Below are 25,180 nucleotides of genomic sequence, written 5' to 3' on the forward strand. Positions count from 1 at the left end.
ACATGAAGCCGCGAGGAAGGTGCCAAGAGGTGACAGGACGGTGTGAGAGGTGCCACTGGTGTGAGAGGTGCCACTGGCAGCACAGCCCGGGGTGAAGGAGGAGCGGGCGTGCCTTCATGATACCCGCGCCGAGGGCCTTTCACGCCAGATTTATATTTATACTTATATTTATGTTTATATTTCTATTTATGTTTATATTTATTACTTGTGTGTTTACTCGTGCCCCCACACCCCGGCAGCGCTCTCCAGAGCGACTGCGCAGGCACAGCCCCGGCCCCAGCCCGGCTGCCCGGCCGGCACCGCGCCGGTTCCTGCGCCGCGGAGTTTCCGCCGCCGTGTCCTCCGCTGCCCCCGCGCCGCGCCCCGGTCACCAGGCGCGTTTCCATGAGCCGCCTATAAACAACATGGCGGCGGCGGCGGTGGCCCCTCTTCCCGCCCGCGGTCTGTAGGTGGCGCGGCCGCCGAGGGGACGCCCGGGCGGTGGGTCCGGCGCCGCCGCCTCAGCTGCGCCGCGTTCCGCGCTCCCCCTCCTCGGCGGGGCCGCGGCGGGGGCGGCCGGCCTGCGCTCCGCTCCGCCCCGCCGTGCGGGGGTGTCTGGGCGCTCGGGAGCAGCTCGGCTGCTGCAGTGCCGCGGCGGCGCTGAGGGTGCCCGGGGGGGCTCCTCGGAGGAGCAGAGGAGGGCGCGGAGTTTCGGGTGCCGGCGGCAGCTGAGGGGCGGCCGGGATCGGGACCATGTCGCTGCAGAGCCCGCCAGCGGCCACGGCCGCCGCAGAGCTGCCCCCCGGCCCCGGCAAGGGGCTCCCGCCGGGCGCGGAGCTGAGCCAGGGCAGCACCGCGCCCCCGTCAGCCCAGGAGGGCGGCGAGGAGGAGGAAGGAGAGGAAGAAGGGGAGAAGGAAAAGGAGCGAGAGAAATTGCCGCCCATCCCGTCGGCGTCCACCGCGGCTGCCGGGGTAGGTCCCGTCAGCGCCCGGGCAGCCGCCCCCGGGACCGGACCGGGGACCAGGACCGGCTGTACCGCTCCATGTTCGTTTGCTGTGTTTGCCGCTTTATTTGGGAAGGGAGAGGGAAGGGAGGAAGCATCGTGTTCGTTTTCTTTCATGTTCTTTTCCGTTGAGAGGCTTTCATTCAAGTTTCTTAAAAATAACAAGTGCATCTGTAAGCAGTGACATAATGAAGCTATAAATTCTCCATCCGCTTATAGTTCTTTAACATTTTACAACGGTCTGCTCCGGGGGGTTAGTCATGACTGAGGGTTTGCAGCACTGGTGAGTGTTCATTAAGGGTTCTCGGGGGTGGAGGGTTTGAGCGCAATACACTTAATGGCAAGAGAGTTAGATGAGAAATAGTTCTGTATTTTTAACTTTTTCTTAAGAAGTCTTCCGGTTTTTACTTTGTGTTGAAGCAACGATGACAGAACAGAACGTTTTGATGAAATCATGAATGAGTTAGCGCGGGTAAAAAACTGGGAGAAGGGTATTTGCCAGAAAAATTTCATTTCAGAAGCCTCCTTTGAGATTTTTAATTAAAATGAAGTTGTCATTTTCTTTATGTTTTGTAACATTGTATGGTCAGCAGAAAATTTTCCTGGCATGAGTTGAATATCTTACGTAGCTTGATGTTAAAACTTGGGACAAGTTACTTCAGTCCAACAGCAGAGCAAAAACATTACTAATCCTCTAGTTAAGTAATACACTTATGAGATTTTAGTTCAACAGTTTTGATAAGTATCCGACTTACTAGAAATTAGCATTTTACATGATTGAATGTTAAAAGATTGAGCATATAATATTTATGAATGTCAGGAAATAGTTGTAATGTTGAACTAAGTAATCATATGCAAACTACAAACTCCTTGGAGCAATTCTGCCAATTTTTTGTTTTGTCTAAATGTTCCAATCTTCTGAAAGACTTTCAGCTTTGCAAATTTGTCAGAATGTGGAAGACTGTGTTTGTTCTTGTGATTCAAATACCAGTGTGGTGGGACAAGTCTGTAATGGACAAGTGCCCAGGAGTTATTTTTACCTTTGAAAATCTCCAGACTTTGTATGGCAAATACCAGTCCTTTCGAATAAAGATACAAGTGATGGCGTAAAATGTGTCAGGCTCAGCTCAGCCAATGAAAAATGTGTGCACCTGGACAGCCATGGAGAATCCCAACTGCCTTAAAGAATCAGAAGAACTTCCTTGTGGTGAACGTCCTTCATGTACCTCTGAACCGCTGCCCACAGGCACAAGTTCTCTAAGTTGACCTGCTGCAGAGGAGCTCAGATCTGGCTGGATGTCACTGCTTCTCAAATGCAGGGCAGGGCTTGAATTTACAAAGAGCTGTATATGGGGTTCGATAGTATGTTACAGAGAGGGAGAGAGTTTTGTGGAGAGATGTTAGAGACAATTCCATAGGCCTGGGTTTCTCTGTAGCAGAATGCCAGTTTTGATTGAAATACACCAAACAGGGGATGCTGGTATGGTTTTGCAAGATCTTTGAGTTGCTGTAAAGAGGGTATTGGACCCTTGATCTGCTAAGTCCCAGTTGTGACCAGCTGACGCATCTAATTCCAGGGGTTAGTGAAGTATGTTGTGACATTCATCTTACATAACATGATTTTAATACAAATTCTTGAATTAAAAATTCTAATGGAATAGCTGAAAATGAGTTGCTTAATGCTTGTTTGATTTCTTTCTTTTATTTCTAAGGAACATTGTGGAGATTAAATTAGTCCATGAATAAATTAACTTAATCTTGCAAGGAGTTCAGGCTTTTCTTATGGTCCAAATGGTGATTAGAAATAATGCACAAGGGGTGATGGTTTGGATATCAGTATTCAGATTCTGAAAAGAAACTCGTGGGAAGGTAAATATCTTGCTCCCTAGTAAGCTGGAACAAACAGAGATTTCTTGGAGCAAAACCAGTCCAAAGTTACACCTTTCAAGCTATGAATGGAAGGGGAAATCCTGCTTCTTGTGTAGGCTGTTGCATTGTCAGTTGCCTTTTGGTAATGAGTGTCCTCCATGTCTTCTTGCACAGGGAATAAAATCTTTTAGTTTTCACTAGTCTTTGCTTGCCACATACATATGGCTTTTAGGTAAGCAATGTTAGGGCTAACATAGGATTTTCAAGAAACATCTCTAGATGATCTTTTGCCTCTTCCCAGAGGGCGGTCTGTATGTGCTCTTCGCAAACAGTTTGACTTGTTTTCACCATTTAATTTCACTTCAATAATGAAAATCACAGATTTATAAAATATAATGCTAGTACCTCTCCAGTCTTACGAAGGGTGTAATGTTTTGGAAAACTTCCACTAAGAAGCCAACAGAGTTGTGGATTATTAATATGCTCTTAAAACAGGACTAAAGATGACTTTGATCCACTTACTCCCTCTAATCATACTCAGTCCTTATGGTGGGGAGGGGGTAGGGGAGTGCATGTTCAGTTTTCTGATGGCAGTATGTGTGTAGGCTCAGAAGCTCAGTGACCTCCTACAAAATTTTGTAAGTATGACATGGTGCTGTGCTCCTGTCCTAGATTACGCCCCAGGAGTTGTTAGAGTTCCTCATTAATGAGCATGAAGTTGCCCAGTATTCCTCCAGAGCCTTCCAATGAAGCTTTTGTCCATTTGTTTGTCCATATGTTTGTCTTTGTTAGAACTGCACTTGAAGCAGGATGATGGAGTTACAGCATGTGCAATTTTTGTTCTTTATGATCACTTCTGAGGGAGGTGGCATTAAGAAGAAAGTTTTAAAATAACTGTTCACCTGTAGTATTTTAGTGGCATTGCTGGAGTAAAACCTAGAAAGCTAAGTTGGTCAAGAAGGGTGTCACAATAATTTATTTCATAAATCTCCTTTTCTCAATTATCTGTGCTATCTATTCCCTATTCATCATAATTTGGCTAGTCTGAGCTTCAGAGGTTTTCTGCCTGGAACATACATTTTGTGACAGAGCAGATTGACCTCAGATCTGGATTTGTTTAAAAGTTCTTTTTCAGTCAATGATCTTTGTTCAGGGTCTGCTTTTCTCCAGTCACGTGCCAGGTGATTTTTTAAGAAGCGTCTTTGTGATATTTCAAAGATTGTAGAACAAAAGAAAAAGTTAATGCGAAAATTACTGTGGTAGTTACATTTTAGTTTTGAATGTTTGTTTCGTACAAGGAATTTGGAACTAGAAATTGAAACTTGGAATTTTTAAAGCTAGATGTCCTGCTGATTGTTCAAGTTTGTTATGTACTGAGTTATAAGCCATGGAAAAATAGCTGTTTGTGCCACAGTTATTTAAAATTCCTGGCAGTGTTCTGGGTTGTGCACACTGTGGTGTGGTAGGTTTATGGGCTGTTATTACCCTCCTGGTGGTATTTCAGGATGTTGTGGTGGAAGTGAAGTTCTTTCCTCAGAACTCTGGCTACGTGTTGTAGCGGAAAGGGAAATGTACTGGCTTAAAAATTTTGATAGGATGCTAATTATTCTAGGGGTTTTATTCTCATTATGGGAATTAAAGTTTTGATTTTCATGGAAACATTTTTTTCCAGCTGAGAGCAGAGATGCCAGATATCAAACAAATGAGTCTTTAGGTTCGGTGAGGCTGAAAATCATGATGTGCAGGAAGAGTGTGTATCTTTTTTTAGGTTGACCTACCTTTTCCTGATATCAACTGATGACTTGGAGCTGATATGAAAATTAAAATCTTCATCATTTGACTTCTATCATCTTAGGCAAACCCCTTAACACATCCATACTTGGCAAATTCAAGAGTAAATAACTATATCTAATAGCACCGAGTGTAAAACAGACTAACTAGCGCAGTCTTTTGGAAGTCTGTTGTGTGATTTCACTTCTGTTCATTGTTAAAACACATTAGTACACAACACTTCTTAGCAGAGACTTGTGGTACTCAAGTAGAGTTCCTTTTAGTGTTCCTTTTAGCATTTGTGTTAACAAATGTTTGTTGGTTAGCCTTTCTTATGTAGCAGCAGATGCTGACAATTGGAATCATTTGGGAGTTTTACCCAGGTAGTCAGTATTTAAGTTTTATTAGCAAGTTAGAATTTTTGGCTCTGCATTTCAAGTCTTGGGAAATTTTTCAAGAATACTTCAGTATATTAGGGTTATTTGGAAAAAGGAGTATGTGGCACTTTCATCTGTTTAAACTGAGTTGGATGTAGGGAGGAATATAAGAGGAGTTAGACATTTGGATACAGACAGTTTGAATATTGTCAGCATTCTAATTGTGTTGTGTTTTCCTCACAGTAATCCAAGGATATCTTCACATCCTGCAAATTAATACTTGAGGTTTTTTAATGTAATGAAAAGGAATTTGATGGTGTATCTCCTGATTTAATTTGAAACAAAATTGCAGAATCATTACTTATGTCTCATTTAGTTTTTACCTCTCTGATTTCAAGATAAAAGGTATTTAAGAGAATTCTGTGTAATACCTCACTAGTAAGATTACTCTTGCAGTAATGTATTAGCCCTTTATAGCATATTGTCATCTTAATTACAGGGGTTGGAGGGAGGAGCCAAAAATCAGTTTTCCACTTTCAGCAATTTCATCACAACTATCAACCAAAAGAAAGAAGGCATCGGAAACAGAAATTCACCTACACAACTTGTTATACCCAACATCAAAACCGGTAAGAGAATAAAAGCTCTGTGTTACTTGGTTACCAAGGTAAGAAGGTGCTCAGTTTTCTGCCAATATTTGTATTGGCAGAAACTAGAAATCTAGTTTTCATTAAATTATGCTGTGTTGTACATTGTACAGGCAGGCGGTGATATATATGATAGTCCATCCTCAGTAGAGGTTGTGTCATAGAGACAAGTTGGAGAAGAGAAAAACAAATAGACCTGGAGGATGAAATAATCATCTGAAGTTAAAGAAAGTTACCGATTCAGTAGTCTATCTGCAGAGACTCTTTGTCTAACTGCAATCAGGCAGTGTCTCTAGAAATTGTGTCAGAATTTTGGAGAACATTTTTCAGTTGCCATCTGAATATTTTGCCTTTCTCGGATAACGTTATTTTCCTCAGAAACTAAAAGTGACCTCCTATCAATATTAACTACTCAGCTGCTAGCCTCTATACCAGAAACATGCATGCTGTTCATTCAGACTCCAAGCTGCTGTCTTTCATTATTTAAGCCTTAATTGTTTCCTGTCCAGCTTCTCTCTGAATAGTTACTTAGTACAATCTTAGGTTACAATATAAAAGCCTGATGCTTAATAAAATTTAGAACAAAGTAAAATTAATATTGGGTCAAGCAATGTGAAAAATGCAGTACCCTCTTGCAGAATTCATTTCACTAAGCAGAGGAAATATGCTCCTCTCCTGCCCGCCTGCCTTTTTTTTTTTTTTTTTTTTGTACCTGGCAAAAATGGTGAACTGTAAACACCTTTCTGTTGAAGTGCCCTCAGTTTTGCTGCACATAATACTGTCCCAGTTTTAATTATTGCCTCATAAGTACTTAGTTGTTAATTTTCACCCCACTAATGCATGGCAGTATAGTCAAGGATATATTCTTGAAACAGAGCTCAGTGTGTAAAATTGAACAGATATTCTGGTAGTTTCAGGATCAGAGTAACTTGCTTATATAAAAACAGATTATTTTTAGCAACAGTGCAAGGTGACTATTTTGAGTCAGTATTGTATAGAATAAGTAACAATTGAAACAGATGTCTCAGTTAAAAATGCTGCTTTTTCTCTGGTAATCAGGAATAATGCTTAGTTGGTGTTTTGGCATGTGTTTGTTTATAAATATATATATATATATATTTTTATCTATACATGTACTCTCTCTCTGAGCACATGTAGATATATATATATGGGCATATACTGGTAATACTTTAGTCTTTAGTTAAAGGATGTTAATTGCACTGAAAACAAAAGTATGGAAGAGGTAACACATGAAATACAACATGAAAGCCAGGGAGATGTTTGCTACATAGCTGGCCCATGTAACAGGTCTTCTAATGTAACAATGGTCTGGTATGAAATTTATATATTAAATAGATTTATATAGTTTTTTTCTAATGTTACAAGTACAAGTAAGTTTTGTTTGCTTTAACTTGAAAATTTTTATCTGCCAGCAGCTGTGTTGATCACCGTGAAATTAACTGCTGTTCTAAATTCATTTACTCTGAGCTTCCCTGTGCTACTCAATTCTGCTTTGTATCAATGAGATTTTCTTCCCCAGAGTTTTTGATCATTCCTTAACCAGCCATGCATTGCTGAATCTTTTTACTTGACGTAACTGGGCAAGAAGCCAGAATGATTGTTTTTTCTCATAATATTGTGTTATTACTGCTTATCAACTAAATAAGTAAAGTTTCAAGTTTCTCCTGGATGACACTTGTGACGGATCTTAATTAGTACTCTTGACTGGCAAATGAGCAAATAAATCTATTTACAAATCAACTTGAATGATGACAAAACATATTGAAGTTAACCCTATTTGTTAAACATATTATTAAAAATCAATTTTAGCATATCTAAATTAAACTGCATATATTTCAAAGAAAACTGCATGGATTGCAGGGTGCAGCTTAGCACCTGCAGCCTCAGTTTGCTGAAATGAGAAACAGTTTCTGTCAGCAAATGTGAAAAGAATATTTTCCTCATTTCAGTGTATTCAGCTGGTTATAAATCAGTAGGTTATAATTCAGCAGGTTATAACTCAATTTTAAAATCCATTTAAAATTGAGAAGATAGAATGAGACAAATGAAAATGGCTTGTTATTCTCAGCATATAAAAATAAGACAAAGTCTTAGTTTCTTTGAAGTCAGTCCATCCTGCCTTCAGGAAATGATGCACAATAGCAGAGCACTTACGTGGCGGGATTGTTTGGCAGCTTGGCTTGAATTACTTTAGTATGTTTGTCCACATGGGTTTTTTTTTAATTACTACTTTTCTTTTCAAATAGCTTTAAATTCCAGCTGTGAATATCCATATCTGTAGTTGATGCCATACTCAGGGGATTGAGGGCAGTTCTGATCTGTTATCCCATGAATGGTGACTGAGTTAAGTCACAATGACAGTTTCTCTGTCATTAGCATGAGTGAAAAGAATCTGCTTTTGGGATGTGGGGATTTTGTTAGCATCTGTTTCCCTGCTGTGATAAATGGAGTAGGGAGCAGAGTAGTGATACTACTTTGATGTGTAGTTAATTTTTTAAAAAAACACCTCTTGGAAAAGGCTTAGAGAGCTCTTAGACATAAGGATCCTTCATAGAGGATTTCTGTTAAATATGTTTGACTTTTGAGGACAGTTTTATTTTATGTAGTGTCTTTTATCCCAAACATATGTCACAATTCATATAAATGCTTTTAAAAATGTGCAGTATAAATCAGATTAAAAAAGCACTTTGAGGATATTTGTCATAAAATGAGTGTTGGAAATGCCCTGGAAATTTTTTTTCATGTTTTGGATGGATTTACCTTAGCTGGCTACCAGACGCACCCTGAGCTGCTGCTCCCCATCCTCAACAGGACATGGGGAGAAAATAAGATAAAAAAGCTCATGGGTTGAGATAAAGACAGGGAATCCACTTTCCAATTAGTGTCATAAGCAGAGCAGATTTGAGGATATTAATTTACTGTCAGTTAAACAAAACAAACCCAAAACTCAAAATACCTTCCTCTGCCCTGACCACCCATGCCTCCTTGTTCCCAGTCTCAACTTCCCTCCTTTTTTCCCCGCTCTACTGCCTTCTTTCCTCCAAGTGGCACAGAGGAGTGAGGAATGGGAATTGCAGTCAGCTCATAACTTGAACTCTGCTACCCTTTCCTCCTCACTCTGCTCCCCTGCTCCAGCATGGGGACTCTCCCATGGGATACAGTCTTTCACAGACTTCTCCAACATGAGTCCTTTCCATGAGTTGCAGTTTTTGAAGAACTGCTCAAATGTGGGCCATTTCCATTAGGAATTACGTGTTCCAGCGTGGGTCCCCAATGGGCCAGAATTCCTGCCAGCAGCTGCTCAGGCATGGGCTCTCCATAGGCTGCAGGGGGATCTCTGCTCCACAGTGGTGCGGCAGAGAGATAACCTGCTTCACTGTGGTCTTCACTGGCTGCAGAGGAATCTCTGCTCCAGACCCTGGAGCATCTCCTCCTCCTCCTCCTCCTTTTCTGCTCATCTGCGTGTCTGAAGGGGAGTTTGTTTGTTTGTTTGTTTTTAATCCCTCCTCTCTCAGCTGCTGTGCAGTGTTTTTTATCCTTTCTTAAATATATTATCATAGGGATGCTACCAGTGTCAATGATGGGCTCAGTCAGCTTTGGCCCATGGTAGGTATGTTTTGGAACTGATTGTGTCTGATATACAAGCAGCCCGATTTCTCCTCTAACAGCAGCTGCACTGTTGCCTAATCTTGCCTCGCTAACTCGATACTATGTTCTCAGATCGAATAGAAAGTATGGAGTAAAATAGAAAGACCTTGGTAAAGCACTGCTAGTGCTAGAATGGCAGCCAAATTTTTTGAGGAAATGTTTAAAGATGCTACTGTTTCACGAATTCTCTGTAAGACAAAAAAGTTTGCCTTTCCCATTTAATTTATTGGAGGAGTTCTTTAAGGAGGCAGTAGATGATCCGCAGTCAGCTCTAGATAAAATTATATGTCACGGTGTAGAAAAATGGACTGAAGTCTTGTCCTTGTATGACAGTTGGACTTTGGTGTGGTTGTGCTTGAGATTTTTCATAGCTGTAGGAAACACCATTGTTGCAGTTTGTATATTACAGTATTTAAAATCTATATTGTAAATACAATAGGGGGCAACATTGCTATTTCTTTCAATTAGTCAAAGTTTCCATCATGTCTGGGAGGTGCAAATGGTAAGAAAAATCCTTGTTTAAAGATGTAGGATCAAACACTGTGTTTTCTTTTTTTTTCCTAGTTCCTATACATCTGCATTTTACTAACTAAATATTTATGGATATGATTGCATTGTATTTATTCTTCTTTACCTTTTTTTAGTGAGAGACCTACCACCTATTTGCCTCGACGTACGGCAAAAGCAGCGCATGTCTATAGATTCGTTACCCCAAGAACCGAAAGCACCATTTCCTCCTGAACCTTCCCTTCCCATTCGAACCAAAACTGTGAAAGATTTTCAGTAAGTTATACTGGTGTTCTTAAAAGTGTACTTTCTTTCTTTCTTTGGACTTTTTTTTCATTTTGACCTAGTTCATACATTTGATTTTGTTAATGTCAAATGAGGAAGCAGTTGAGTAAGACTGACAGGAGTTTGGTTGTGATGGTGGAATCAATAACTCTGTAGCTGTGAAAATTATCAATTTTTTTTTTTTTACCTTGAAGTGTTGTTCCATGCAGAAAATGGCAAAACATATACTTTAGAGTTAGAAGTTCAATGGGTGTTTAGTTTTGGAAAAAAATATGTGTGGCTTATTGTAGGCTGTAAAATCCCTTGCATTCTTAGGTATTTTGTTTATACTACCAATTATTTCTCTTTTCCACGTTTGAAATTTTGTGCATTCAGTGAAGAAAAGGAATGCTTTTTGATTGTCCGGTGTGTATTTTGGTGGGAAAGGCAAGCGGTGTAAAGGAGAATTTGAAAAGTCGAGGAACTTGTCACTGACAACTGAGCCACTTTTCTCTGGTCTCCACTTGAGCATTGAGTCATTGACCACAGGTCTTTGACTGCGACCATCCAGCCAATTCCTTAGCCACCAAGTGGTCCACCCATCAAATCCATGTCTGTCCAGTTTAGAGACAAGGATATCATGCAGGACAGTGTTAAATCATAGAATCAAAATCACAGAATAAACTAGGTTGGAAAAGACCTGAGATCATTGCGTCCAACCTAATATAGGTTTGTGTTGGAGGAGACCTTTAAAGTTCATCTAGTCCAACCTTCTTGCAATAAGCAGGGACATCTTCAACTAAATCAGGTTGCTCAGAGCCCTCTCCCAGCTGATTTTGAATGTTTCCAGGGGTGGGGCATCCAGCTCCTCTCTGGGTAACTTGTGGAAGTGTTTCACCGCCCTCATTGTAAAAAACTACTTCTTATACCTAATCTAAATTGACCCTCCTGCATTTTAAAACCGTTACCCCTTGTCCTGTCCCTTTTAATCCTCTGCTGTGAGCCCCTACTACCCTTCCATTGCCCCTCTCCCATGACTGCCATCCACCAGGAACGTCTAGGTTCTTCTTTATTGGATCTGACAGCTGCTCCCTACACTGAGCTGGGTTTTGGTTTCCCCATGCTGAGACTTTCTTGGACAGTCTACTGCAAAGCAAGAGGAAGGGGCTTCCAGGGGAAGGCCTTGAACAAGCCCAGGTAGATGATATCAGTCATACTTCCATCATCCACCACCACTGTAACCCTATTGTAGAAGGCAACCACATTTGTCAGGCACAATTTGCCTGTAGTGAAGCCATGTGGGCTGTCACCAGTGACCACTTTGTCATGTGCCTAAGATAGTTTTATTTGAAATATTTGAAGAGAAATAAAATTTTGCAGAAATGGTAATGAATGTAATTGGTTTAGGAGCCTTTATACTTAAATAAATTAGTCTGAGAAATTTTATCTCGTGTTAGTGTAGCTTCAGCATAATTTTGTTCTGCTAATTATTTGTCTTAACATACTGAACTGTGACATTGTGAATTAACATTTTGAATAAAAGACATTGCTCAGGTGTATCAAACACAAACTATGCTTTTGTTCTCTTATAATACCATGATCTTTAAATGACAAGGAAGATGTTAGAAAGATACTGATATTATACTTGTCTGTCTTCTAAGTGTGCTTAGTGAGAAAAGCTTAGAGTTTCAGTGCATTCTAGAGTCTTAAGTGGCTGAAAAGATCAGACTCTTATATTACCAGTATTTTAATGTATTTAATTTTCTTTCTAGGGATGATGTGGAAAAGTCTAAGGCATCGGGAGATTGGAAAGCTGTACATTATTTTTATTCTACAACATTTGATTCTTTTCTGGAGATAAATGCTGCATTTAAGGTAGAAAATAAATCATAATACTATTTAGTAATTACAGTGCTTTGCATCTTCAAAATGATCATTTTGTCACAATCTCGCTTGCCTTTGATAGACAATCTGTTACTGTATTTCTTCATTGATTCCAGTTTAAGCAACTATATTTCAAGTTTATGTGGAGCTTTAAAATTCCAGTATGTAATTTGTTTTGTGACACTATGACTGTGTAGATACTTTCTACACAAATTACAGTTTTAAAACACCCAAACTAATGCAGCTAATGTGGAGACCCAGGCAAATCTGGAAACAGAAATTCTCTGTCCCTAAAAAAGGGTGTGATATGGGCTCTAGTAGAGCTGTTCATGTGTTATGATGGCATGCTTGGTTTTCCTTGAGAAATAGCTATATTTGTGTTTCTTAATTCATGCTAAATTATTATTTCCTGCCTATTATAGAGCAAACTATGCTTATGATATTTCATATGGACAATAGGGCCTGAACCTAGACAAATAACCTGTGACTTTTAATTACTTGACAAATATATTGAATGCTTAAAAGGTCATTGCTTTTGTCTGATGATGGATCCACAACAAAGATAAAAGATGAAAGTTCGATGTAATTCATTATTTGAAGCCCTCTTACATTTTTAAAATAGAATGGCAAGGTAATGGAATTACCTGAATATTACCAATGTGTCAGAGTACTGTTGTTTTGCTTCGTTTTTCACGTATTAATTACAGAAACCTGTATTCTTTTGTTTTGATAAGGAAAATAGTTATATATGTTTTCTTAAACTGTTAGAATTATCTTTTTCAAGGATAGATAAAATATTTGAAATATTTCAAACCCAAAATGCTTCATGTATTACCTAACTTACAGAAAGATACCAGTTCTCCATTTAATACCATTGAGGACTCTGGAATCGATGCAAAATTTGTGGATGTTGTCTATGATGCCTTATTAAATACTGTAAGTAGAAGAAAATAATTCATGTTTTAAAACTTAACAATTATTTCAGTGAAGAAATATGCTAAGAAGCAATTTATACCAAAAGTTTTTCTCAGATATGCATGATTTCTGAAGAATCTCTCAAAACACACTTAAAACAATCCCATGAGAATTTGCCATAGACTCATGAAAGCTGCTCTAATAAAAGAGGAGGAAATTTTTCCTACTTGTAAAGCACAATTTATATTGTGGTAGATCTTAAAGGCCACTTTCAAGTTATAACATGACTTGTGGTAGGACACTGCATGGTGGGAAATAAAGAAAATGTGAGGATGGGGATAGCAAAAAGTAAATACTGTGCCTAGTAAACAAAAGGCAGAAGTAATTTAGACATTATATTTACAGTTTTTACGTTAAAGTGTTGAAAGCCACAATTGGCACAACCTCAGGCCTCAGCTAGTAATCTGTGAGGAAGATACTTAGGACCTCAGCATCATAACACAAAAGATTTCTTCGCTGTCTTGAATCACAAGCAAAACAAACTAATTTTTTCTTACGCTATCTTGTATTGAACATGTATAGTTACTTCAGATTTGATTTTTCCTCTCCTTTTTCCATAGCCTCAAGATGTTCAGAAGTCAGTCTTAAAAGGAATAATTAATGGTCTGCTACAAGAATGGACAGGGTAATTATAACAAATGTTTGCATTAGTGCTGTGTCAGCACTTAAAACTGATGTTTTGTCTTCATCGTTTTAGACAAAGAAAGAAAATGTTGTCATGCAACTTATTTGATGCATAAGAACTTAATTCTTTTTGCATGGCAAATCTGCCGACATACATCTTTAACTCTGTCAGCTGACATTTAACCTTTGGGAGGCAGATCTAGACGCAGCCATACGTTCCTTCACCAAATCTCAGCTGCTTGTTCCCAGGGCATTCCTTTGGACATCTGATTTGGGAGATGAGTTAAGGAATTTATTTAGGGTAAAACTTGTTGTCCACCCCCCAACAGCAACTAGGGTAACTCCCTGATTTGAAGTTTACTTCACAATACCGTTTTTGTGTGGCAGCAGCATAGGAAGAGCAGTGCAGGATGCAGAAGGGGATAGCCCAAAAGTAGTTTTTCTGGGAGATGACAACATGATGATGAGTTCTTAGCATGAAGTAATAGAAGTGAGAATGCAAAGTTAATTCATAAAAAGATACAGCAAGAGACAGTGCCTTGTTGTGACTCACTTGTGATGCAAGTCTTGGCTATTCCTTTCTCCATTTTATGCCACTTTTTCTGTGCTGTTGCTGCATGGGTGCTTTTGGTTATGTGAAAGCCTTGATAAATGGCAAGACATACAGAGGCTGCAGTGGTAGAAGTGTATGGAGAATTCTTGCAGGAGACATCAAAGATGGGGCAAATAAACTCATCTGTGGTGTGACTCAAGATAGACAATAGCATGGAATTACCTCTTTGATCAGAATTGAAGAATAATAGGTTCTCCACTTTTTGGCCTTCTCTCGTGTTATGCTACAAAAAACAGATGATAAAACAGTCTACTGCCTTTAGGGAGTTGTCAGAATCTGTAAATGTCCTTTTCAATTACTGAGAGCAGTGAAGATTCTTAAATATGGTATTCTGTACTTATTGACCAAGCAAAATAAAATTGTGCTGGATTTTATGACTCTTAGTGTGTGTAAATGATGCATACATATGGTTCTGTTTGTTATTTTATTCATTCATAGGCCACGAACAAAAGATGATCTTAGAGCATACTGTATACTTTTACAGGTAAGAAAAATAGTCTTTTTGTTTAAAAATGTCTCTGCTTAATTTATAATCTATAAACCAGTATACTATGCAAACAAGATAATTTGTATAGCTGACATACTTCACATCTATGGAAGAAGTGTAGGGAATGCATGATGGGAGTGGGACCTTGATGGAAGATAGTTGATGGGGAAAGGTTGCATAGACTAAAACTATGAACTAACAGTTAGACAGGTAATTGTTTCCTGTTATTTTGTGGGTTGAAAGAACAAATGTTTTACCATGTTATTTGTTCTTATTTCATCCTTATTCCCAGATTTGCTTTATTGGTATGCTGTAACTGAAAGTTTCAGTAGATATACTTTCTGATATTGCTGTAACTTTCTCCAGTGTTGCATTTTAAGCAGACTTTCTTCAGTTTATCTAACTGGCTGCATTGTCTGATTTTTGTCTGAGTTCACCTATTATCTTTGTTACTGTAGGTGATTTGCGTTTGCAGCAGATTTCCCCTTTAAATTTTGCCAATGTAGGTAACACCTCTCCACACAAGGAGCGGTTTCTACTGTTATTTGACAATATCAGATAGTAATTTAATTTTTTGAGACAATGGTTTTCTTCTTCGGGGTGGTATACTAGCTGTGAATTACAAGGGCTATCTCCTGCTGAAATGTGGGAATGTGTGAACTCAGACAAGAGGGACTGACATGCAGAGAGACAGAAGCTACAAGAATCATTTTACTGAGATGAAAAGCCCATCACTCAGAGAAGTGTAATTTATGTGCTACAATGTAAAGGATAATCCAGAAAAATACATTGGTTACTGCCTTTGGGCTACCTATGGGCTTTCTTTTGAAAAAAAAAAAATCATACTTTTACAATATAGCAATTATATATTTCTTATTGGGCTAGAAATTGCAAGTCAATTTTTCCCATAGTTTTACCTCTGTCACAGCTATTTTTGTGAATTCCTTTCCTGTGTAATTGAATTGTATTGGCAACAACAAACATAAGAAAAAATCCTAATGACTTTTCTTCTTTTATGCAGTTTATTAACCTAACACATTTTTTTAATCTTTTTCAGAATCCTCAATTTAGTAACACTTCTACTTATGTCATCTATGCTCACTTGCTAAGACAGATAGCAGCCTTAACAGAAGCTGACCATCATTTCCTAGTGCACTGGTCTAAAAAGTAAAAAAAAAAAAAAAAAAAGAATTTTAAAAAAAATTAAAAATTCCATTTTTAGGATTACAATTGTTATTGTATTTCCATTGATGTTGACTGTTTATAAATTATATGAAATTTAATTTAATTGACTAAAAAGATTGTTTTTGTTGTTTTCAAAGTACATATGGACATAGTCCACTAAGTGATACTGATTTATAGATGCAATATGTATGTAATGTATAAAAATTAATATCTTTCTGCAAAAAAGCCATAATTGGAAAAAAACTTGCCTAAGTTATTCTTCCATAAGACATGCAAAATAACTTGTGTGTAAATTTTTAGTTACATGTTTATATGGTATTATTAAAACAAACATATTTATGATCTTTGTTTAAATAAAGTTTTATCTTGCATAATTTGCAAAAGATATTGTAATGTTACTGTATTGTGTGAAAACTACAAATGAATTAGAGTCCTTGCTTCATAGTGTAATAGAGGTGGTGAGAGAGTGTGGTTAGGGCATTAGATTTGTAATTAATTGAAATAACTCTAATAGCACCTCACTAATAAAGTCATATGGGAGTTACTGCCCAAAGAGCAGCTTCCAAGTTGGTATGCAGATTGCTCTCCTTGTACTGACTGTGCAAAAAGTTCAGTTTGGGGTAAAAAAAAAAAGTTCAACCATATTTGCAATTCCCTTATCTCCTAGGGAACCTGTTAGTAAAAGGTTTTATTTTCTGCAAGGATGGAAATTTGGTAAAATATGATTTAATTTGAACTGGTGTTTACAAATAAGGTTTGCACTCTTGGTTAAGGATGCAATAGGCATATCAAAACATCTCTTAGAAATGGAAACCATTAAAATACGAGAGATCTTGTTTAGAAAAGGATATTTTAACATACCTACACATGTATTGTTGTGCTATTATGGAAGTGGTGCAACATGTAATTTAAAATGTGCACTTGTCACAAGCACTTGAAGTACTTTTCCTCTTTTTTCAATAGGACCAAGTATCTCAAAATAAAAAAATCAGAATTCCTCAGTATTCAGAGTATGGAGTGAAATAGATAAGGCATTTTGTTTACTAGAAGTCAAGAAGAGATAATGATTCTATTGCTCTTTTTTGTTTGTTTTTTTTTTTTACAGAGCAATAGTTAGGGGCACACTGAAGAGAATTACCGTGTGTCAATATTTAAAAGCACTCTTCTTCAAACTTTGTATTTCAAATTGTGTTTTTATGTATAGGACAAAAGCATGTTTTTGAAAAAATAACACTGAAATCTGATAGCGTAAACTCTAGTGTAGACAGTGATCACATGAGAGTAAGTGCAGCATGTCTATTTTAGGATTTCACAGAGGAGGTTCAAGCAGGTGGTGGACAGGTTACTGCAATTCATTTCTTTACGTCTGTTTCCTGCAAAACCTGAAGAGTTTCCGCCTATGGTGAAATGTAACTGGTGGATTCCATCAGCAACAAAAGTCCTGGCTTTATTTAGTAGGTATTTTTCTTGAACTCTGTATGCATATGTATGTTTATATATGTATGTTTGTGTGCATATATAATGTTTGAATATATATATATATATAGATGTCGAAATATATTTAGAGAGAGAGGGAGAGAGAGCGGATAGTTTATGCTGCTCCTCTTCTGGGGGAGACTGACATTGATGGTGGCACAGTACAAACTACAATAAAGGTAGTAAGCAACAAAGAAAGTCTTCTGTTGCTTTCCAGTAGATGATAATTGCTATGCATCATTTTCCTGTGACAAAAACTGAAGATCATTCAAACAGAAATCCACAGAAGTAACCAATGGTTAAGGTTTCCCTTAGATTTGTAAAAGAAATGTCTAAAATTTGTAATTGCCAGAATTTCATCTGTAACTGGCCTACCCCCACAGAACTATTTAGCATCCAAAGGAATTTAGGCAATGCATGTGCTTCTTAAATCCAAAACAACAGCGTAAAAAAAGTAAATTTGTGCTCAGTTCAACATAAAGCACAGCATATTTGACCACTGCAAATTCAAACCTTCTCCTCAACTCATGCCAAATAGTTTGGTGATTAGAGCATATACTTTCTCCTTTCTAGGAGAAAATAAAGACACCAAATTAAAATTAAGATTGGAATTAAGATGCTTTCACTCTCAACACTTTTACTTAAAAGCATTCTGCACAATCCCACCTGTCCAGAATTAGGCACATAAGCACACCAAGATGCGTGTTTTCTAGTCATCTATGAAAGAATTGCCAGTTCCTTAGTTCTGGAAAAAGAACTACTTAGTAAATCAAAAAACACTACTTTGTGTCTGACTGACCAAAATTAAACTATGTTGAAGTGCAAATAGAGAAAACTTACTAGCTGTTTGACATTATATGAATGTTACACAGTGAGATAGCTTAAATGTGAATTAGTTCTCTTCATTTAGTCGAGTACTTAATTTATGTACACGTGAATCCAGATGGTATAGTAGTTCCCTGAGGAAATATGTATATCTCTGCATACTATGTTTTATGCCTCTCCCTTTCCATGCCTTTTGCAAAAGGCATCGAGCACAAACAGGTAATTTTTAACTGGAAAGCATGTAGATGTTCTAGCCATAGCTGCATTTGAAATTAGGTGGCTTTCTTAAACATTTTCATTTAACAAACTGTGTTTTCATCGATTTCAGCAGAACATAATGTCCTTTATCTGTGAAACCTCAATTTAGTGTATGTCAGTAAGGGAGCTCGAGTCAAACTGAGGTTCCCTTGTCATAAGTGGGCTGACCTAAGGATTTACTATTTTCTACAGCAATTAATATGCTGTCATAACATGTTATGTTATAGTGTAATTCTGTAGCTAAGACTGAGCTAAGTTCTGCTGCTAAATTATTTGTTTGTTAGTATTAGTTTATTACTATTATTTTAGACTTAGCCTAAAGTTTCTGACTTCACTGGTGCCCATGATGCCGAGAAATGAGTGCTGAATCCAGGCACTGTTTTAAAAGACTATTATGTTTTCTTTGTAGATGCTGCAAATAGTCTGATCAGTCCTCCTATTATTTCATATACGGATTTCTATAATTCTACACTTGATCATATTGATCTTATGGAAGAATATCATAACTGGCAATGCTATGGGAATTCTCACAGGTAAGAGGAATAGCTGGTTGTTTCTTTTTAAGTAGTATTTCAAAACACTGTATCTAACGCTATGCGTATCAATATTAAATATAGTGGAGATATATATATATTGTGTGTGTGTGTATATGGTATACATACCATTTATGTGTATATATATCCACATTAAATACTGTATTTTATTGGACAAGCATAGCATAGCTATTACTTGTTATACTTCCTACTGCATGGATGTTAGATTGACTGGAATAAATCTCATTCTGCCTTTGCAAACTGGAGAAAAGATCTAAAATATAGATGATAATAAAATAACTTTATTAATTATGGGCATAGACTTTTAATTGTGTCTTACTACAAACATGTTTTAGCCTCCAATACATTCATAGACAGTGATAATGTGTGCATACTTACCACTTAATGATGAAAATTTATGTAATTATATGTATATATGTGGCTCCAATCATGTTTGTTCCAGTGAAATCAATTGTACTATTTTTGTTGCCTGAAAATAAACACACAAGTTAAATCTTTGGACTCAAAGCTTGCAAAGGTATTTCTCCCCTCGTGAGAGGCAGCCCAGAAGTATGATTTAGAATCATCCAGAGAAATAGACATTTCATCTTTTTGCTGAAGTTCAAAATCTTATTAACATTTTCTTAATAAAAATGGTTTTTTGCCTAGCTGTATTTTTCAGCATATCACTGTGTATCACTCAGTCTTTACAGCTTGAATCACAAGATCAATTAAAATTTCCCCATATCTTGAGACTTTTCAGTAAGCTAATTTAAGACATCAGCCCTCTAAATGTAGCTTTTTGTTTATTGTGTATGCACTTTTCCGTGCCTTTAGCAGCAGTTGGGGAAAACTTGGAGACCATAATGTGTTCCACTAAAGCAGCTATTTCAGGTTAGGCTTCTGTCTGATACCTGATACTCTGCTTGGGAAGATAAAAAATCAGCTATTTCATGAAAGGCTTCCACACAAAACCCTCTAAATAAATGGGAACATATTGCTCAAACAAATGAAACAAACCACACAAAACCCAAATAAATAAATGAAACAATTGCTCCAAATCCCATGATACATGATAACAAAACGTGCAGTATGCTTTGCACAGTCTCAGTCAAAGCATTGGTATATGAATACTGCTGAGCTTCAAATGATTTTTTGATATATTTTTTTTTCCATTGGAACCATCTGGCTGTTTTGGCACCCACAACCAATCTTATAAAAGGGCTGTGAGATTTCCACCTGCTCCAGTTCTTTTCAGTTAGCTGGGTCACTGGGAATTATGTCAAAACAAAGTTTACTTGACACATAATTGTTGGAGTAGCTGAAGTTAAGACTAGCTGCTTTATTCTTAAAGTATAAATAATTCTGTTAATTTGTTACAAGGACTTTTTTTTTTTTCAATTTTACATCTTTTGACTCCTTGTTGTTCCACTTAAAACCAAACGGGAAAAAAAACCCAACCTGACAACAGAGGCCGAGTAGGAACAAGTCCTCATCTACCTTCCATGTGGAATATTTTGAAATACATACTTCTTTTAACTAAGTCAACACACTTTGGTAAAATATTTTGGATTAAGATTTACAAGAGACCAGGTGGGCTCTGGTTATTTCGATGTGAACTTCTGCTAGGTGATGTATGAGCTAAATGAACAAAAAAACTTACCAAAATAACCAGTAATTAAAAAATCTTTTACATGGTGAATTCTGAAGTTTTTCAAAATAGTTTTTATTATCTGATTGCAGTGGAATGTGGCTGTGATCTGGTATTTCAGAAGTCTTAAACACATGTAACCCCAGGATAAATCTGAAGGGCCTGTGGAAAACCAGTTCCTTTGAAAATGAGTTCTGTACCTAAGAATGCTGCACTGAGATAGATGTTTTTCTTTTATTTAATAAGAAGATGTTGTTGTTTGCTTTAATTCAATGTAGTAATTAAAATTTTGGTATTTAAAGCAGATGATGACTGTTTTTAGTAGGTCTGTTGATGTTAATAACAAACAATTAAAAATGATCTTTATTTAGGATAAGCATTATTGCAGTTTCTAGCAGTAAATGCAAGTTACAGTTTGTTCTGCTGAATTGAGTATCTATATATACAACACAAAAACCACCAGCAGCTATTTGCAAATTACTGTCAGTGGAGGGAAGGTAGTTACTGAATGGTAATGTAATAATTCACTCCTGTATTCTTAAAAATATATGCTATATGCTAAAAAGGAAATATTTTATATTCTTTTCTCTTGTTGTTAGGTTTTCTTTCTGTCAATACCCATTTATTATTTCTATAGCAGCAAAAAAAGTTATTATTCAAAGGGACTCTGAACAACAGATGATAAGTATTGCACGGGTAAGTCAGCGATAAATGTTTGTGTCTTGTGCCTTGGTATTTTAGTAAGTTTTTTTAGATTTTTGTCATTACAACTTCTAGTATTTTTGTCATTACAACTTCTAGTATTTCAGACTACCCCAAAAAAGAACTTAAGCTATTTTACTATGACTAGTATACAAATGTCCACGCTGGATTTTTTAGTTATTTTATTTTTTTATTTTTATGTGCTTAGTTTCAGGATGCTTATATATACTAGTGTTGTGGAGAAAGTTATAGTAATTTACTTATTCTTTTCCTCTTTTGAGAAACCAGCATGTGCTAGCATGCTAGTTTAACAAGATAAGTAAGGAAGATTAATTCTATGAGAATTTTAGACTGTTTCCTGTTTTATCCTGTGAAGATATGTTGTCATGGAAGACCAAGATTCAGCTGTATACTTTCAAGTCATGGAAGAGGTACTGCTTCTGGGCAGCCTCCTCTGTTTTGAAAGAGGCATTGTCTGCCTCCTTCAGTGTTAATTTTCTACAGGTGCTAGGTGAGACTTTTCCTCAGTGCTCTATGTAGCAGAACTATCCATTCTTGTCTTGCTGGATACACTTTGTGAATAGCTGATTAAAGCACAAACCATTTCCAGAATCTATATTTTCAACAGTTTGGAAGGTTGAAAAAGTTGCTGCACAATTGCCACGTTCTTGTTAAACCTCCTGATAAGTTAGTTCAAATATAGGGAAAATGCTATCTGCAGTAGGAAAGAAATTGCTCTCCATCTCTTAGACGATACTGAAGCAGATATGATGTTAGGGAAATGTCTTTAATGCAAGATACTGAGAACTTCTTACATTTAATAAGTGTGGCACTTGGGTTTTTTAAATGAAGATACTGCATGTATGATGTTTCTTTTTCATTCAAATAGCAAAGCCTTGTGGATAAAGTCTCTCGCCGACAGAAACCTGACATGAATATGTTATTCCTAAATGTGAAAGTGAGGAGGACACACCTTGTTAGTGATTCACTTGATGAGGTAACAAAAAAATGTAAATGATGTGTTGCTGCAGAATAGCTGTTGAACTTAAATTTCAATTTGATAATTCATATTTAAATCTTTCTGCACTAAGAGATTGGGACTATAACTGCATAATACTAAATAAAAAGAACCTAATTACTGTCACAATTGCAGTGCTGCACTATAGATTGTGTTAGACATTCTGAAATTAATTTTCTGTGCTCATACTGCTCCGTGGATAAGCCCATAATGAATATACATGCTTGCATGTGGTATTTTTTTGTGTTTGCAATTTTTGTTTTAAAAATACAGTGCATAATTAGCAGAGTATGTAGGACTTGAGTCCATGATAGGAGCGTGAATAGTAAGTGACTAATCCCTAATGAGTTTGTTCTGTTCTAATTCTCAGAATATTTTTGTTCTTTTCCTTTGCTAACTTCTCCATCCTATAAGAATTATTTTGGGCTTTTTTTTCTTAAATTCTTTTAACAAATTCTTCACATTCTTGAATGAAATTTCTCCTTTTTTAGAAATGAAACAGATGTGTCCATTAAAGTAGGCAATTCTTCAGTATCCTCTGAACCTTGATAATTAACATTATTTAATGAAATCTAGTTCCCTACTTGGCATTGAGAATGGCCTAATCATATTGAAAAATAAGTCCAAGTAGTGAAAACAAGATCAAATAAATTCTGATTACTCATGTCAGAAAATGTCTATTTTGGCCTTGTCTCGTAAGACATAAGAAATATGAGTGGTAATACTGCTTTCTCTCAGACATCAGAGATTTTTTTTTACCGCCCTAATATAACCAAGAGCAACTTCAAAAGTTCTGACAGTCAAAATATTCTCCTATTTATTTTTATTGTTTTCTTCTGCCCATTTCAGAGATGAATAAGAATGTATTATATTATTCATATTCTGAAAAGTATGGGGAGTGGCAGGTGGAGGGGGAAGATGTCTTATTTGTATTTCAGATTTTTAAAAATAATTTGGAAAGGAAGATCACTTCTAATAACTAACTTGTTTCAAATAACATACCTGTAGTTGTAAAATGTTGCAACAGAAATTTACTTGAGCAGCTAATAACATGGAAATTATTTTGGCACATGCGTCTTCCTGACTGATTTAAAAACTTTCTCTGGAGCTGGCCAGTAGTTAATGATTTAAAGAAAAATTGTATAGGGACTTGATCTGAAAGATCACTGTTAATTATGAAAGGCCGTAATCTAATTCTTTGCAGATTTTTGCACCCCTGGATGAAATACTGTCTCCTAGGACAAAGCAATGAAAAGAGCTTTTACCATTGTCTAAAAAAGAGTTGTAAAAAGCAGCTGATACTTGCTTGCAGGTATCTTATGCTAAACTGAATGATGTTCAAATATTGAAAGTTTTAGCTTACCTCCTTATTTCTAAATATTTCCAAATTATGTCTAATTATTTTCTTAATTTCTCATTTCTTCCTGTTAGAATGTCTTCTGTAAAAGGTAAAAAATTTTATAGGTCTAAAATATTCCAGACAGACTCAATTCATTGTATGTAGTATCTCATTAAGTCTGTTTGTACACCACCCAACTTCTTTTCAAGCCTGGAGAGTGACACTATGTGCAAAGTAGTTGATGATGTCAAGTAGTCATAATTGTCTTGCTTCTGTAATTCAATCACTGTTTTAATATAGTTTTGACCTATTAGTAGAACATTCTGCAAATTAATAGCTTAAGCAATGCAAGAGCAATAGAGACAGAGATGTGTTCTCTCTGGTTAGAGGTAGTGATAATATGTTAAATCTCATTTTTCTTCTTCCCTACCTGTTTTGCAATAGCTAGCAAGGAAGAGGGCAGATCTAAAAAAGAAGTTAAAAGTCACATTTGTAGGAGAAGCTGGTCTTGATATGGGTGGCCTGACAAAAGAATGGTTTCTTCTGCTGATTCGCCAGATTTTTCACCCAGATTATGGTGAGTCGTAGTAAATGTTCTTAATTTTTCACCCAGATTATGGTGAGTCGTAGTAAATGTTCTTAAGTACAGCGTGAAACTTTGTTTGGACTCTATGTAAACACTGCTCCAGCCATAATGAAAAAGTTTTTTTTATTATAAACACTGGTTTCAGCACCAATCCAAAACATAGCCTTGTACTAGCTCCTATGAAGGAAATTATCTCAGCCTAAGACAGTGCAATGCTGTAGCGAATATTCAAGTGGATAAGGCCAAATGTATTAGTTTATCATCTACCATCCCTGACTCTTTCCTCTCATGCTGCATTTTCTCTTTTTACACTGCCCTCAGTTTTCTTCATATTGCTGGTTTGGGGAGTTTTCCTGGGTTTTGTAAGTAGCTACATTGGATGCTGTTACTGTGCTCAGTTCTAGCAAACTGCTGACCTCGGTCTCCCGTGTATCGATGGTTTCTGTTGGTGCTGATGGTAGCACTGAGAATATCTGCATGTTCTAGCACTGTTTCTGTGACTAGGATGGGCAGAGGTTATGTCTTACTTGAATCTTTGCCATCATATATTCTGTTTGTGGTATTTGTGTGGCCAGTATTCTTTTGTGGTCTGGGATAATATCAGGAAGGAAAGGTCCAGTCAGTGCAGAGACAGTGTAGGCAGGTGTGAACCTGAATGAAATAGCCTGCCTCTGCTGCTACCAGGACCTGTGAGCCCATAATGAAATTTGCATGCCCAAAAGAAAACAAAAAGAAGATTTTTTTGAGCAAATAGGAGATTGTAAGACACGAATGAGCGGTCATAAACAGGCAGTCCAATCTACTTGGTTTTTATTGTCTACAGAGAGGGAGCTGGGTGGGTTTTATTCCCCACTCTAATATTTGTTAAACCAATCCGCTTTCCTAAACTGGGCATGGATACATTACTGCTGATTTAATGGGTTAAATTGTTTCCAGGC

General features: G+C 37.1%; 1 protein-coding gene across 1 annotated transcript in view; it reads left to right on the forward strand.

Moving 5' to 3' along the window:
* Positions 1–373: 373 nt before the first annotated feature.
* HECTD2 (HECT domain E3 ubiquitin protein ligase 2) overlaps positions 374–25,180 on the forward strand; it is a 35,834-nt gene continuing 11,027 nt past the window's right edge. Inside the window, exons 1-13 of the mRNA XM_027717831.2 lie at positions 374–951; positions 5,499–5,628; positions 9,960–10,098; positions 11,859–11,961; positions 12,817–12,906; positions 13,506–13,570; positions 14,621–14,666; positions 15,727–15,836; positions 17,160–17,308; positions 18,823–18,946; positions 21,197–21,293; positions 22,189–22,296; positions 24,101–24,233. Of these exons, the coding sequence (XP_027573632.1) occupies positions 733–951; positions 5,499–5,628; positions 9,960–10,098; positions 11,859–11,961; positions 12,817–12,906; positions 13,506–13,570; positions 14,621–14,666; positions 15,727–15,836; positions 17,160–17,308; positions 18,823–18,946; positions 21,197–21,293; positions 22,189–22,296; positions 24,101–24,233 (1,513 nt within the window). The 5' untranslated portion in view covers positions 374–732. The remainder of the gene's footprint in view (positions 952–5,498; positions 5,629–9,959; positions 10,099–11,858; positions 11,962–12,816; positions 12,907–13,505; positions 13,571–14,620; positions 14,667–15,726; positions 15,837–17,159; positions 17,309–18,822; positions 18,947–21,196; positions 21,294–22,188; positions 22,297–24,100; positions 24,234–25,180) is intronic.

This window comes from Pipra filicauda, unplaced genomic scaffold, assembly GCF_003945595.2.
Source record: "Pipra filicauda isolate LSUMZ 115617 unplaced genomic scaffold, ASM394559v2 scaffold190_size1978887_pilon, whole genome shotgun sequence".
NCBI classification, from domain to species: domain Eukaryota; kingdom Metazoa; phylum Chordata; class Aves; order Passeriformes; family Pipridae; genus Pipra; species Pipra filicauda.